Source organism: Globicephala melas, chromosome 3 (assembly GCF_963455315.2).
Source record: "Globicephala melas chromosome 3, mGloMel1.2, whole genome shotgun sequence".
NCBI lineage: Eukaryota > Metazoa > Chordata > Mammalia > Artiodactyla > Delphinidae > Globicephala > Globicephala melas.
Window position 1 is genome coordinate 112,842,099 of NC_083316.1, and position 15,077 is coordinate 112,857,175.

At 54.7% G+C, this 15,077-nt stretch overlaps 1 protein-coding gene across 1 annotated transcript in view; it reads left to right on the forward strand.

The window, feature by feature from the left end:
• Positions 1-15,077, forward strand: part of TGFBI (transforming growth factor beta induced) — a 32,450-nt gene that overhangs the window by 11,134 nt on the left and 6,239 nt on the right. Inside the window, exons 3-12 of the mRNA XM_030869546.2 lie at positions 3,391-3,455; positions 4,687-4,847; positions 5,163-5,327; positions 5,575-5,721; positions 7,759-7,900; positions 10,470-10,682; positions 11,517-11,654; positions 12,220-12,365; positions 12,957-13,093; positions 13,934-14,064. Of these exons, the coding sequence (XP_030725406.1) occupies positions 3,391-3,455; positions 4,687-4,847; positions 5,163-5,327; positions 5,575-5,721; positions 7,759-7,900; positions 10,470-10,682; positions 11,517-11,654; positions 12,220-12,365; positions 12,957-13,093; positions 13,934-14,064 (1,445 nt within the window). The remainder of the gene's footprint in view (positions 1-3,390; positions 3,456-4,686; positions 4,848-5,162; positions 5,328-5,574; positions 5,722-7,758; positions 7,901-10,469; positions 10,683-11,516; positions 11,655-12,219; positions 12,366-12,956; positions 13,094-13,933; positions 14,065-15,077) is intronic.

The following is a 15,077-nucleotide window of genomic DNA, read 5'->3' on the forward strand; positions in this document are numbered from 1 at the left end:
CATCCTTTCCTGCGTTCATCCTGGAGAGATGAACCTCTCCGTCAGAACCACAGAATCACAGAACTCTGTGATTGCCCCAGGGGCCCGTCTCCCCACAGCATGTGTGTTCTCCCCAGGGCCAGAGCCCAAGGAAGGTGGCACACGGGGCTGAGAAAAGGGCGTGTGAGTCCTGAAGGGTTTGGTCAGGATCACCTCAGTGGGCTGTCTTCTTGGTCTGCAATTTACAGCTGCCCTCTGCTTCTCCAGGGCCAGGCAGGCTGGTTCTGAAAAGACCTGGTGTTGTTGGGATAGTTGAGCAGGGTAACAGCCAGCTGTGGAAGCGTTTCAACCCATAAGGCTACCAGGCTGAGGGTGAGAGGCGTGGCTCACCTCATGCACCTAGAGAGTGCCGGGGAATGCCAGAATATGGGTAGCACAAGGGAAGAGGAGGGAGAGGCCAGCAGGGCGAGAGGGTTAGGAGAAGCTAACCAGGAAAAAGCCTTTGGCTAGGGGGCTGAGCCCCTGCAGGGGGTGGTGTGTCCCCCACGTCCAGCCCCTGTGGGACACGGGTACAGAAAGCCCACCTGGAGAGAAGGGGCAGTGAGTGCTGACAAGGGTTAGCTCTGATCACATCGGAGAGACCACCTGTGTCCTTTTGATGTCAGACTTTCCACATCAGTCCACTTTCCCCCAAACATGTGCACTGTCAAGAGCAACGGAAAAGGGTCTGGACCTGCTGAAATGTGGGGAGAGTCCTAGATCTGCCCCTCCCCAGCTGTGATCCTAAGAAACCCCTTTGCCCCCAGAGCCCTTTCAGCTTTGATTCCATTCTGCATTTCCTTCTGCACGCGGAGACGTCCCTGCTTACGCCTGTCCCTGCTCCCCTGCCCGGCAGCCTCCGTTTCTCCTGTCATTCTCCCCATCTCTCCCCGCCTCCACACACACGTGGCCACAGGAACCAGCAAGTTCACACTTGGGGGGCTGACTTTCTGTTGTCCTCAAGGAAATCCTGGTGAGGCCCCCTGAGCTATCGAGCTCTCTTGTGGCTTTGTAGGATGGAACTCAGAGGCTGACACCCTAGAAGAAGGGTCTTTGGCCAGAAAAGTCTTTGGCTGGGGGCTGCAAGGCATGGAGTGTCAGCACCATGTGCATGGGGGATCCCAGAGATGATGAAGGCTTTGAGGAGAAGATCCCCCCTCCAACTGTGCTTCTCCAACTCCAGGGAAGGTCACCAGGCACTTTTAGAAAGAAGCTAAGCTTTGGGGGGCTTGACCAAATCCCACTTCCTCAACCCCAGCCATAGAGCCCTGGCATTTATCAGAGAAAGCCTGAGATTCCACGCATGCGTGTTCCCGGTCCTACGGGCCCAAGGCTTGCGGCTCTCCCTAGGTTTAGCTACGAGAAGCTGGCAGACACTATCCTACTTTGAAAAAGGGCTTCTCTACCCCCTAGAAATAATCCCATTGGCTGGAATTCTGAGTGTGAAATTGGAAGTAACCTTAGAGGTCATCTGCTTTAACTTCACCTTATTTTACAAAAGATCAGGAAGCTGAGACCCAGAGAGAGAAGTGGACTTTCAAGGCCACCCTGCTAGTTACTGATGGATGACAAGCCTAGTCCCCTCATTCTAATACTGTTTAGTTACATCCTGTTGCCTTTGAAAGGTTGTGTGTCAGTCAAATCTCAAGTTTGCTGCAGAAGATGACTGGTTTTCAAAGAGAAAACCGTGGGTTAGTCAAGATCAGTCCTGAGACCACCAGCCTGTTTAACCCTTTTAAATAGGGCTGAAAGGTTAGAAAGGAAAAGGCTGGGAGGAAGGCTGGGAGAGAAGGGGGAAGAGGAAATCAGGAGGATGGAGAGAGCAGGGCAGAGAAGAATGTGCATGGTGTCACTCAGAAATGTCCTGGGGGCTCATTTCTGGCACAGTGACACCCACAGCTCCCTAGCAGCCTGAGAATCCTAACGAATCTGTCTCTGAAAGATGAGTTAACAGAAGATGAAGCGTGGATAACAGATGAGCCAGGCTTCATCGTCACATGACTCACCCGGGCTTCCCTGAGACAACTCCAGTGGAATTGGTAAGAGCAGAATGTCCTGGGCTCACTGAGAGCACCCTCCCCCCTTCCAAAGCCCAGACTTCTGTCTGATCTGCCTGCTTCTCTTCTGGTGATGTCATCACACACCCTGTGAGTGGCCACGGTGAGCGGTTCTGTGGTAAAGCCGCTGCAATTCAAGGCTGAGTTCTCTCCTGTCCTGAAGGGCACATCCATGTGAAAGAAAGGAAGGGGCAGGACAGGGCTGTTGGCTTCTGGTTCCAGGGCTTCCGAGGAGGGGCTGTGCTCACGCCGCTGGTGCAGGGGTGGCATTCGACGGGACAGGGGGTTTGATATGAAGCAGGTCTTTCCTAGAACGCTTCCTTCCTTGTGACGTTCTTGGAAATTCTCAGTCTTCTGGGTCTCATCAGGATGTTTTAGCTGAAGCTTTGCGTTTCAGACCTCCAGGAGGTGGTGAGTGTTCCACAGTGGACCAGTCTGAGTTAGAAGAGGAGGCTTCAAGTTTTTCTGCCAAATGACTTCAAAGTTTAAAACCATAAACGGCCAGACTTGTTCATCCACATACAAAGAATCTCACAAACTGGTAACCAGTTGCCTCCTGGAAGGACAAGGAGATGGTTGAGGGATGAGGGTGGATGGGGGGCATTTTACTATAGAATCCTTTGTAGATTTTGAAACTATATGTTTTCATTGATAAAAATTTTGTTTTTAATTTAAAGAAACAGAAGAACAAGCGTCTTGATAAAAGAAGGGCTCTGTTTTTATTTTAAAGTGTGATCGTGAAGATTGAGAAAAAACTTGATCATATATACAATACACTACCCTTCTTGGTTAGTACGTCAGAGAACCAGAAGAGCATGGGCTGTTTAATCCAATGACCATTGCACGATACATGCATACATCTTACAGATGAGGAAACTGAGGCCCAGAGAGGAGACGGGACTGGCTGGCGTGATCTGGTTTAGTTAGTGGCAGACTCAGAGCCAGAAAGGCCCAGGGCTCCTTCGTCTCCTCCCTGCTGCCTCTCGGGAATGCTGCCCGCTGGGTTCCCCATGAATTGTGTTGGAGATGCACTTTTGGTGAGGATGTTTTCTAATGCCACCGCGGATATGCTGCCGCCATCCTCTGACTGTATCCCGACTGCATTGCTGTAGGTGACGGCACCTGCTGGGCACCTTGTACAAAGCTGAAGAGGCGTGACAAGCTTCTTGCCAACGAAAGGCACAAAGATGACCGAGCGTGTGGTCTCCTCTGAGAGCAGGCTATGCGCCCCATCGTGTCCCTTCCCGGAGCGAGGGCTGATGACACGGGAGGGGGAGGGAAGTCCTGCCTAACACACTTGTGTGTCTCGTTACAGAGTCATCAGCTACGAGTGCTGTCCCGGATATGAGAAGGTCCCGGGAGAGAAGGGCTGTCCAGCAGGTGAATAAGCCTTGCCTGTTGGCACGGATGGAAAGGAAGGAGGGAGAGAGGAGCACCCACGTGAAGGGCAGCAGAGTCGGAATGGGGGTCCGAGGGATGGGGCTCCATGACAGGGCCAGAGGATGGAAGCTGGAAACAGCAGGTTTCCTGCGCTGCTCCTTCCTGTACAAGCCGAGTGCTTAACACGCTGGGGGAGCAGACTCCGATCCTGACCTGCCCGTGCCCTCTGCACCAGGCACAGGCTTCTGGCCTTGCTGTCTCTGGCTGGGAGTGATTCTAAACACATCCAGCATTTCTCATCAGCCCTGCTGGAGAGTGGATGGCGTGGGCCTGGTCTCCGGCTGGGCTGGGAACACCAGGCCACCCCACCTCACTCTGTCGGAAGCCATCCCAATGGAGCTCGTAGGGTCCCACGATGGCCGTGCAGGTCCACAGACAACGTGGTACCTGTGAATTTCCTAGATCCTTTCCTTTAGTCCCACACACCCCTGGGGACTGTACAGAGGAAGATTTTTTGTTTTATTTTAACTTTGAAATCTTCACTATTTCGTTAGTTGAGAATGTGAGACTGAGACTTAAAAGGAAGGGGGTGATTTGGTTGGTGCCGTGGTCATGAAGGGGGTGTGCTCAGCATGGGCTGGAGCCGCGGCCTTCCTGACTTAAGTGGCAGGACAGGTGGGAAACGTGGGATGGGGAAGGAGATGACCTGGAAGGTGGGACCCAGCCTCTGGGCCTTAGTTTCAGGCCCTTTAAAAGGAACACGAAGCTCCCTGTGTGAGGGGAAGGGCCTCCTGAGCTTCCGGCTACTTTCAGGAAATAACATTTTATTACTTATAAATACCTAAAGTACTTCCAAGATCTGTTTCATTCTGGTGGAGGCCATTAGGGAACCAGTTTCAAAAACAGCTAGATAGATCCGTAAGGCTAGCTTGTAACTGGGATATCTGTTTCCGGCGTATGTTCCCACCTGTGTTATCTAAATGTCTATGAACAAAAGCTTTGCTCTGCTTTAGTTAAAAATGATTAAGAATGACCAATCAGTTGAGTTCAAGTAGGGAGGCACTTGGCCCGTGGAGTTGTTCTAAGGAGCACGTGACCAGCCTTTTGGGCTCCCCGACAGCAGGCTCTCTGGCCTTCTCCAGCGGGTGTACCATCCCATCTCAGACAAGGGTGCGGTCTGGTTGGAGGGGCATCCCACAGGCCATCCCCGCTCTGTCCTCCGCCCCTGCAGCCCTGCCGCTCTCCAACTTGTACGAGACCCTGGGAGTCGTTGGTGCTACCACCTCTCAGCTGTACACGGACCGCACGGAGAAGCTGAGGCCCGAGATGGAAGGGCCCGGCAGCTTCACCATCTTCGCCCCCAGCAACGAGGCCTGGGCTTCCTTGCCAGCTGTGAGATGACCTCCCTCTGCCCGGGGACCCGTACTGGGGACGCTGTGACTGAGACTCCGTAGTGATTTCCCACCGTCTCAGGAAATGTCTTCCTTAAGCCCTCAGATAAAGCCATGACACTTGAGCTAAAATAAGCCCCCCCGGGTGGCTTCCAATGCCCCATCCACTTAAGTGTCCAGACAGACGTTGATGCTCACGGGTGGGGGTCCTTGGCAGAATGGGGGTCCCCGGGGAACCTTTCCCAGGGTGGCAGGGACCCCTCTGTTGAACGTGGGGCCTGCAGCCCCCTCACTGCCGTGCTGACCCTCCTCCTAGGAAGTACTGGACTCACTGGTGAGCAACGTTAACATCGAGCTGCTCAACGCCCTCCGCTACCACATGGTGGACAGACGGGTCCTGACGGACGAGCTGAAACATGGCATGGCCCTCACCTCCATGTACCAGAATTCCAACATCCAAATCCACCACTATCCCAACGGGGTAGGGCATCCCGCTTTCCACAGCTCTGCCCCGTGCCCCCCCCGAGCCCGCGCCCGGTCCACATGTGGGGCTGGCTTCTCGGGTGGTGTCCCGCGGGTGAGGTCAGCTGTGCCTAGCCATCTGCCTCCTGCACCTGCTTCTCCGCCGCTCGTGGAAGCCGCGTTCTGTCCTGTGTTCTCCCCGCCTGGGCCTTCGAGGCCGTGCCTCCGAGGTGTTAACTGCTCACGCTTGCTCCTTCTCTGGGCAGATTGTGACTGTCAACTGTGCTCGGCTGCTGAAAGCCGACCACCATGCGACCAACGGTGTGGTGCACCTCATCGATAAGGTCATCTCCACCATCTCCAACAACATCCAGCAGATCATCGAGATCGAGGACACCTTCGAGACCCTTCGGGTGAGGGACTGCCCCGGGGGAGGCCCAGCTGGGGACCCACCACCTCCCAAGAGGGCCTTCTTCTGCGGGAGGGGTGGAGGATGTCTCCATGTTCGTGGGTGCTTAGGTGACATGGAGCAAGTTCCTTGAAATGCCCATGAACATGGCGAGTCCACTAATCAGGCTGTCAGCTTGACCCCAAGGAGACATCATAATTCCCTGCGGGGAACTTCCTCCTGCTGGTCTCCTATGTACTTTCCCTTCCTTGACTCCCCTGGGAAGCTCAGAGGTGGGCTGCCTGGGCATGCACTGTGGGTTCCAGCGGTGGGAGGGCCCTTCCTCCCCGTTGCTGGTTCTCTTGTGTGGGTCTAGATAAATGGCCTTTCAGCCTGCATGATCTTCTGGATCACACGACCCCACCGTGGGACCCCTGATGTAGCCATACCCCTGTTTCCTTGGAGCCCTGATCATCAGAGAGGACACATGTATAGACACAGGCATGGAGTCTGGGATTAGACTTCTGGCCTGAGTTCTGCCTGCTCTGGGGCCCCAGAACGCTGTTCCTGCCCCCCTGCCCAGCAGGCATTTATCTCACTACTGGGGTGGCAAATGGGCCTTCCTCTTGGCACCGGCCGCTCAGAGGAAGTTAGCACAGGCTGCTCCGTCAGGGTTTTTGCCCCGATTCAAGGAGAACTTCCTGACCACAAAGGATACCAAGTGGGCGTGGGATGCTTCTTCCCCTGGAGATCGCCAACACAGAGAGACAAACATCCCCGGGCTGGGCTGGCACTCAGGTGTCCTCAGGAAGTGGCTCTGGAGGGCCCTAGGGAACCTGCCCTCTAAGCTCTTCCCATGCTTTCCTTCCGGGTCACTCAAAGGTCAGGGGTCTGCAGGGGGACAATGTTCCCACAGAGTTGGCGGCACAGCTTTTGATGAATAGCAGCTGGTCCCCACTGAGTAACGTCCTCTTACTGTTCAGGTTTGGTACACATCCCTTCCTTTTTTCTTCCCTTTGGCGCTTTCGAATGCCCATCTGTCCTTCTGCTAACACATACTCGTTAAGCCCCTGCTGCTTCCCAGGTGTGCTCTGTGTGCCCGAGGGATAGAGGAGAACAAGACAAAGCTCTGTCCCCACTGGCACTGGTATTCTTCTGGGGGACACAGACAAGAAACAGACAAGGCAGTCACAGGTCATGCTAAGTGCTGTGAAGTCAGGCAGTAAGTGGTGAGCAGAGGAGGCCCGTGGGGACCGGCTGGTCCAGGCAGGGTCTGTCTGGAAGAGGTGACCTTTCAGCTGAGGCCTGAATATTGGAAATGGCCAGTTATACAAGACACAGGGGCAAGAGCTGAGCTGGCAGAAGGGAGATCGCGAGTAAGGCTCCGAAGCAGGATGAGCAGGGAGGAGGCCTGCAGGGCTGAGGGAAGAGTACTAGGCAGCCGACAGGTGAGGCGGGAGTGGCCAGGCTGGTGAGGCCCGATCCTACGGGGCCTTGCAGACCCTGCGAGGAGTGTGTCTCATCCTGGGAGCAGCCGGACGCTTTGAGAAGATCATTTTCCTGCTCTGTAGAGAAGGGGTTATGTCATCCTTATGCTCACGGAGCCCACACAAATAATTATCGCCAGTAACGATTGAATCGCACGATGTGAGAAGGACAGCAAGCTGTGCAAGTGTGTCTAATAGACTCATTTTCATCTAGGGGTGGGGGCAGGGGCTGGGCAACGCCAAGTTGACTACCTAGAGAAACGACATTTTCGTCAAGGCCCAAGGAACGAATAGGAGTTAGAGAAGCAAAGAAGGGGGAAAGGGCAGAGGGAACAGCAGAACAACAGCCCCGGGGTGGAAAGGAGAAAGGCAGGGCAGCAGCTAAGAGGTGGTCAGAGTGGGCGGAGCTCAGGCTGGCAAGGCTCCTGGAGGCCGTGGGAAGATGTAAGCCTTGGTTCAGCCTATCTTTTCATCCAGGGCTTCTACAGAAGTCTGGATCCCTCCAGAGGAGCACTGGTGAGACTGTGTGTGCCCAGAGCCTTCAGGGAACGCTGCATCTTCTCCCCTCCCCACAGGCTGCCGTGGCTGCATCCGGGCTGAACACCCTGCTCGAGGGTGACGGCCAGTACACACTCTTGGCCCCGACCAACGAGGCCTTCGAGAAAATCCCCGCTGAGACCTTGAACCGGATCCTGGGGGACCCAGAGGCCCTGAGAGGTGAGCACCCCTGGGCTTCTGCTGCCGCCTCATTGGAGTGGCCAGACTAAGGCCAAGGCCTGCTCTTGTCCAAGATAGACACGCTGCCTGCCGTCCTGTCCCATTGCGCCCAACTGGCTGTATCTCTGCAGAGGCCACGGCAGAGCGCTGGTCAGAGGGGCGGGTGAGGAATCCAGCAGCCTTTTTCCAGGGACACAGCTGGGCTGAGGAGGGAGGTGGAGCTGGAGGTCCAAAGCAAGCTGTGGCCAGAGTCTGGAAGAGTTCAAGGCCCAAATGATCAAAGCTAGAGTGAGGCTGCCAGAGTGGGCAGTAGCTTGGAGGTGTGGGGAGGGGGTGGCAGGTGCTGGCATCCTCGAAATGGAATCATCATGTTGACCCTTGAACTCTTCCTGTGTCTGGCCAGGGGCCTCAGGGATAATCCAAAATTACAATGAAAAACCCGAAACAGTCAACTCTTGACTCTTCATTGCTGAGTCCTTCCTAACCTTCTCAGTGAGCTGATAAGTTAGGAGGAGTATCGATTATTGCTGGAGGAGAGGGAAGGACCATGTGAGGGCATGTGAGGGAGATTAGGAGGGGAGGCCAGGCCCTGCCACCCCAGCTCCCCAACTCCAGGACCACTGAGATGCTGCTTGCGGGTCCCTGGGTCCCCTTCAAAGGGGAGTAGGCCCCAGGTCCCCTGTGCACTCCAACCCTCCAATCACACTTCCTCCTCCCAAATATAATCCAGGGATGACTTCATTTCTTTTGAATCTATTTAAACCCACCTTCGACATGCCTAATGCATTTCAGACACCCCATAAATGTAAAACGTTCTCCTTCCAGCTATGCAGGGCTGGGAAAGGGCACATTTCTGAAAGCACAGATGGGGATCTCTTATGTCCAGATATGGTGGTACCAGGAACCCAGGCCGCAAAAGTGAGCATGGTACAGTCAAGGAAGTTTAAACCTAGTTGGTGTAACAGGCTTAAAAACGGGTCACTGGGGATCTGATGTGCTGAGCGTAGTACTCAGAGATACTCTCAAGGTCACGGGGATGAGAGCAGAGGTGGGCACCCGCAGCCTGAGGGTCCTGAAGGCTTCCGAGGAGATGAGACTTGGGTGCCTCTCAGCATTTTAGCTGTTTAGTTAGAACCGTTTTCCCCCAAAACATGTTTTGTACGGAGCACATTTTTATCTTTGTAGCTATCAGAACACCTTATTATAAAGTGAAAAAAACACCCCAAGTGTATCCCTTTTGCACATCTGCCTTTTCCCACTTTAAGCTGTTTTCTCAAAGCGAGGGAGCTGTGTGTGGGGCTGCCACTGCAGGCCGGAGGGCGGGTGGCCGCGGTCCACCTGACAGCCTCCTGGTTGCTAGCGGGTCAGCAGATGGACGAGAAGTGCCCGTTCGCAGACTGGCTTCCAGCCCTGGCCTGGCTCACCCTCCGAGGGGCCCTGGCAGGTCACCCACCTCCCCACCCCCGGCCTTCAGCTTTCTTCCCTGAGAAACTAAATCCCCAAGGCCTCATTCCCACCGCGGTCTTGCCGTCCTTTGTCTTCCCCACCGGCTGAATCGGGTCAGCACTGGCCTTCAAGGCCCTCAGCACTTCTGCAGGGCCTCAGAGCTTCCTCCTGCCTGTGACAGTGCAGTTTTGGTTCCCACACTCAGGACACATTGGAACTCGCCTCCGTGGTGAGCACGCAAGACAAAGGGCCCCAGGGACCCTGGTGAGCGACAGTCCCGGAACGGCTCTGCCTGGCTGGGGCTGGGGCATGTCCCCTCCACTGCTCCTGCAGCCTCAGCACCCCCAGCCCCTGCCCTGTCCCTAAAGCAGCACTTGGGCAAGTAATTAAACGATTCTATTTATGATTTACGGGTGGGGTGAATGGGGCTGCAGAGACCATGTCTTACTGATCACCATCCCCAACCTCTAACAGGCTCTGACGACTAAGTAGACCCTTGGGGTAAAATGAACAAAAACAAATAAAATGTATAAATAATTCAGAACTTTCATTTGCTACAGTTTTCATCTTTTTCTACCACACTTTACATTTTCATAAAGGTCGTAGATAAAAAAAAAAAAATCCCAAGGTAAACTCATTTGAGTTTTCCCCCTATCTGGGAAGTTCAGATACAAATAAGAGAATTCACCCTGAAGTTCAGGTACTGAGAAGCTAATCACGAGCATTTGCTGGGCGTTTACTCTGTTGTCAGCCGCTGTGCTGGGTGCGCACATTCAGAGTTTCATGTCCTCCTTACATCAGCCCTAGGAGATGAATGCTGTGCTTATCTCCACTTGACTGATGAGGAAGTTGAGACTCAAAGAGGCTCAGTGACTCGCCCAGGGTCCCCCAGCTGCCAAGTGGCCGAGCTGGGATTCAAACTCAGGTAGACTGCACGGAGCCCAACTAGTTTTAGAGGCTAGGAGGAGGAGAGAAAGAGGAGGATCCAGGCCACGTGGTACCCCAGGCTCGTCTGCTTATTGGCCTCGGAGAGAATGGAATCCTAGCCAGGGCAGGCGGCGAACTGGCGCCTCAGGTCAGCCCGGCTGGCACTGACTTGACCTGTGTCCTGTTCGGCCCCCAGACCTGCTAAACAACCACATCCTGAAGTCGGCCATGTGTGCCGAAGCCATCGTGGCGGGGCTGTCCTTGGAGACCCTGGAGGGCACCACGCTGGAGGTGGGCTGCAGCGGGGACATGCTCACCATCGACGGGAAGCCCATCATCTCCAACAAAGACGTCGTGGCCACCAACGGTGTGATCCACTTCATCGACGAGCTGCTCATTCCAGACTCAGGTGATCCAGGCCTCGGGGGCCTTGGGCCTGCCAGGTCTCCTGTCCCCTGTGCCGTCCACGGTGGCGCGGCTGGGGGAATTTGGGGATCTTGGGAGCCGCTTCCCTGTCTGCACCCAGCTCACAGCCTTCCAGGAGGGACAGCCTGGGCACCTGGCAGGTTGCAGTCAGATTTTGGAGAGCTGCAGGCTTGGGAGTCCAGGCGTTACCTTGTGGGCAGGGGAGAGCCATTGGAGGTGTCTGGGGAGGGAGCGACTCAATCACGGAAGCCTTTCGGAAGATCTGCCCGCGCTGGTTGGGCACAGAGGGCATCTACTGACTTCAGAGCATTTGCCTTCTCAGTCATGCGCAAGGATCCCAGGGGCACTGACCCAGGGAAAAAGGACTGAATGGACTTTGGCTTGGGTCCCCTTCAGCATCCTTGCCCCATCCTGGATTTCCAGGCAGTTCTACTGCTAACGAGTGAGGGAATTTCACAGGAAAAAACAAACCCAGAAGAACACTTTCTGTGGGTGTGGTCACTGGCATTGTCAGCTCTTCAGAAGCCATGACACAGACAAATGCTTTCTTCCTCCCCAGCATTGGACAGGACCCTGACCAAGGGCTGGGACAGAGGCCCTCTGCCCAACTGAGCCTCACCTCACTTCCCCAACCGGTGAGGTTTTCTGGGTGACCATTCCCCTGATGACACAAACCCGCTGTGCCCCAGCAGTGTTTAGAGGGGTTGTTGACTCAAGAGATGACATTCCTGCTGATGTATGTCATGCTCTGGGATGGACGAATGATAAATGAAAACAGTACTTCTAACTTTTGAACCCACGTTCTCCTTCCTTATAGCCAAGACGCTATTTGAGTTGGCTGCGGAGTCTGATGTTTCCACAGCCGTTGACCTTTTCAGACAAGCTGGCCTTGGCACTCATCTCTCTGGAACTGAGCGATTGACTCTCCTGGCCCCCATGAATTCTGTCTTCAAAGGTATCGTGGGGAAGGCATCCCTGTGCGTTTGTCTCTGGGGACAGCTGCCCCACCGCTGTCACCTCCACGGCACCCTCCCCAATTTACAGCTCCCCGTGGACCATTCGTGCTTCCACCCAGCTCAGCCAGAAGCAGATGTGACTTCACCAGAAAGTGAAGAGGCTCTGCGATTTCATTTGGTAGAGCAGAGGATGCACGTGGCAGTCTTGTCCTCAGAATTCAAGAGTGTGCATCTGTTGGGAGAGCAAAGCACTCCCTTGTCTTTTTATTTGCGGGGTCAGTTGCCAATGTGATAGGCAGGACGTCAGAGTGAGGATACAGCTGAGCCATGGCCATGGGGAAGGCAGAGAAGGGCCAAGTTGTGTCCGTGCCTACCCCTCCCTCTTAGGGCAAAATTCCAAACACCCTTGATTATCTAGACATTTTTTTTTTTTAGTTCTCAGAAGATGCCAGATGTTAAGGAATATTGGCAGCCTTGCTTGATTTCTCAATTTCTGTTTCCAAATGGAAGGAGGGACGGGCTTTCTGCTGCATTGTCTGGACCTGACCACACCTTCTCTTGCAGATGGAACCCCTCCAATTGATGCCCGATTGAAGAATTTGCTTCTGAACCACATGATTAAAGATCAGCTGGCCTCCAAGTATCTGTACCACGGACAGATCCTAGAAACTCTGGGCGGCAAAAAACTGAGAGTTTTTGTTTACCGTAATGTAAGTTCTGGGTCCTAAATCGTGCTCTTTCTTTGTCTCACCTCCAAGAAATGCAAGCTATATTCGTGTTAAAAAAAAAAAAAAAGTGTTGAATAAGCAGGAGCTACACTCAGCCCTCCTTGGTCCAGAAGCTTCTCTTCCCTCTTCTCCTGTTTCTTCTCTCTCTTCAAACCCAGTAGTTACCCTGGAATATCAAATAGGAAGTACAACACAACATAGCCCTCGCTCGGGACCAGCCAGCACCATTTGGCTAAAGACGGTTGTCATTTGTTAAATAAATAAATGAAGAGACTCGATCTCTTTATTTGATCGTTGTCAACGGCCCTCTCGTGTCACGTAATAATCCCATGATGGGCCCTCTCGGTACATTTATCGGGGCCTCTATAGCTCTTCTTTCTTTGAGGAACGCCAGTTTTATTTTCTTCTTTCCTGGAGGAAACACGTGCTTTTATCCTAGTCTTGACGCTGCAGCCCCGTATATATTCACTGATCTCTGCGGATGAAGCCGTCAGGGCGTGCCCTGAACAAATCGGGAGGCCCCTGCTTTGGGTTGGGGGTAACCTGGCCTCTCTCTGCCCCTCTTTGGTACAGAGCCTGTGCATTGAGAACAGCTGCATCGCCGCCCACGACAAGAGGGGCAGGTACGGGACCCTGTTCACCATGGACCGGGTGCTGACCCCCCCAGTGGGCACCGTCATGGACGTGCTGAAGGGAGACAGTCGCTTCAGGTAACCGGCCCCATCCCAGGGCGGTGCTTCTGCAAGTGGCCGTGCTGGGGCAGGACGGTGGCCTCAGCTGTCTGTCGAGCTCCCCACTTCCTCGGGGCTCCAGTGAACACTGGCCGTGCGCCCGTGTGATCTCCTGAGACGGGGATTCGGAAAGGACGAGGGTCCCCTTGGAAACTTAGGTTGAGAAGAAGGGTCGCTTCTGGGAGTACGATCCTCACACCCGTGGGAACAGGGAGGGGGCTGCCCCTGTATTCCTGAAGGGCAAGGGAAACATCCTGCTCTCCTTTTAAAGTCCCAGGGAAGCTGAGCACACCTGGCTTTGCGCGCGCGGTGAGTCTCGCTCTGTCGTGTCTGCTTACTGCCCCTGAAGTTTCCTTCCTTCTCAGGCTCCTGGTGTCCCTTTGTTTTCTCGCCTCGCTCTCTCCATTTCTGGTTTGCTCACTCACCCCTGGGTGCTGTGACGTCGAGCATTTCCTGTCACTGAATTCAGCCATCTGCCCAAGAGCCTAGGAGACCACCCACCCTCTTCCCCACCCCCACTCCCCGGAATCACATCCCTCGGGCCCTGGGGCTCAGTCAGTCTCTGGGTCAGCCATGGCACTGACCTCTCCCTACCTCCTTCCGCCTCTGGCCACTGACTTCTGGCTTTTACCCGAGCTTAGCATCTACGGAGAGAAGATGCAGACCGGAATCGTTTCCCGTCTGTACGAAACCCAGCAAGGGGTGCGCACGCCAGCGCTCTGGGCTCCCCCTCCCCACAGCGGTGCGGTATTTGGGCAAATGACAACCCCCCCTCACACACACGGAGGGAGGTGACCTTTTCCGTGTATGTGTCCGCAGCATGCTGGTAGCCGCCATCCAGTCTGCAGGGCTGACCGAGACCCTCAACCGGGAAGGGGCCTACACGGTCTTCGCCCCCACCAATGAAGCCTTCCGAGCCTTGCCGCCGGGAGAACTGAACAAACTCTTGGGTAAAGAGCAGCCTAAGTACATTTTTCAACTTCTCTAAAGTAACTGTGTCGGTCAGGGTTTCAGCAGGAAACAGTGGGCACATTAGGAAGGGTTTGACTGTAAGGAATTTAATGACAAGACTATTTGCAGAGGTGTGGGCAGGGTCAAAGGAGCCAGCAAAGGGCGATGGTGCCCGGTGTTTACCGCTGCAGGCCTGGGGGTGCTGGGGGCAGGGGGGGGAGGGCCGGTCCAGGGACACCCTAGGAGGAGGGGCATAGCACAGTGGCTAGAGCCGCAAGCAGCTGCTGTCAGAACCATGACAGGGAGGCCACTGGGTGCCTTGGCCTCCTTCAGCGGCCGCCTGGCGGCTGACCGCAGGAGGGGGAGGGAGCCTGGATGATGCACTTGACGGTGGTCGGCTTCCCCGGGCAGTGAACAAGCCAGAGGAGAGTAGAAGGGAATTGAGGGTAGATGACAACCAGCCCAATCAACAAGGCATGGCTTCCCCTGCGGGCCTGTGAGAACCTGCTCGTGAAGCCATTTACCTGCATCACACGTACCTCAGGATGAAAGCTTTACCGAGAAGCTCCTCAAGGCCCTGAGCAATTATGTTGAGTATGTTTGAGAGACAATCTAGTGGTGAAGAACTTGGGCTCCCAGATTACCCGAAAGCAGACCAAACCCTGGCTCTGGCGTTTACCAGCTGACCTCTTGCAGGTTGCTTAACCTCTCTGGGCCTCGGTTTTCCCAGTAGTAAACTGGAGGTGGTAAGAGTACCTTGCTCAGAGTGTTAATAAGGATTAAATGAGCATTGCCCACAATGCTGGGCACACGTCCCCCATCGATAATGGGATAATGGCTATGATGGTGCGGAGGTAGGATGGGCCTGCGGTGTTTACTCTGACGCGTGCCTGTGAACGACGCATCCACCCAGTGCGGAAGGGTGAGTCTGAGGAGGAGGAGGAAGGATCCTGGCTGAGCCTTGGGACCCGAATCGTCTGCACCTCCCTTCCCGCTCTGGAGTGCAGAACAA